This window comes from Myotis brandtii, unplaced genomic scaffold, assembly GCF_000412655.1.
Source record: "Myotis brandtii unplaced genomic scaffold, ASM41265v1 scaffold188, whole genome shotgun sequence".
In the NCBI taxonomy this organism is placed as follows: Eukaryota; Metazoa; Chordata; class Mammalia; order Chiroptera; family Vespertilionidae; genus Myotis; species Myotis brandtii.
This window is the reverse complement of record NW_005356985.1, coordinates 50246-50613: the sequence shown is the minus strand read 5'-3', so window position 1 is coordinate 50613 and position 368 is coordinate 50246. Positions and strand designations below refer to the sequence as shown.

Genomic DNA, 368 nt, shown 5'->3' with positions numbered 1-368 from the left:
GCGCGCTGGCCCGCCTCGCCAGCCCCTTGAGCGGGCCGCGGGAGGTGTAGAAGCCGGTCCACACCTGCGACTCCTCTGAGAGACAAGGGCCAGCAGGGATGTGAGCCCTCCCCCCCCCCATAAGAGCTGGGGCCAGAGGGGCGGGGTCACCTGCTCCCCCAGGAAGGCCTGGGGGCTCCTGCCCCAGCCAGGCCAGGACCTGCCCCAGAGCCCCGGAGTGGCTGGGCAGGTGGAGGAGGATGCCTGGGTGGGCTGGGGGGCAGGAAAGCCCAGGGAGGGTCAGGAAGGCCTGGCTCAGCCTTGAACCAGGGGCCTGGGAGGCCTGGGGGAGGGGAGGGAGGGGAGGGAGTGGGCAGGACCCTCAGAGA

General features: G+C 72.3%; 1 protein-coding gene across 1 annotated transcript in view; it reads right to left on the bottom strand.

Moving 5' to 3' along the window:
- MAN2B2 (mannosidase, alpha, class 2B, member 2) overlaps nt 1-368 on the bottom strand; it is a 37230-nt gene that overhangs the window by 19486 nt on the left and 17376 nt on the right. Inside the window, exon 8 of the mRNA XM_014538276.1 lies at nt 15-75. Coding sequence (XP_014393762.1) covers nt 15-75 — 61 coding nt within the window. The remainder of the gene's footprint in view (nt 1-14; nt 76-368) is intronic.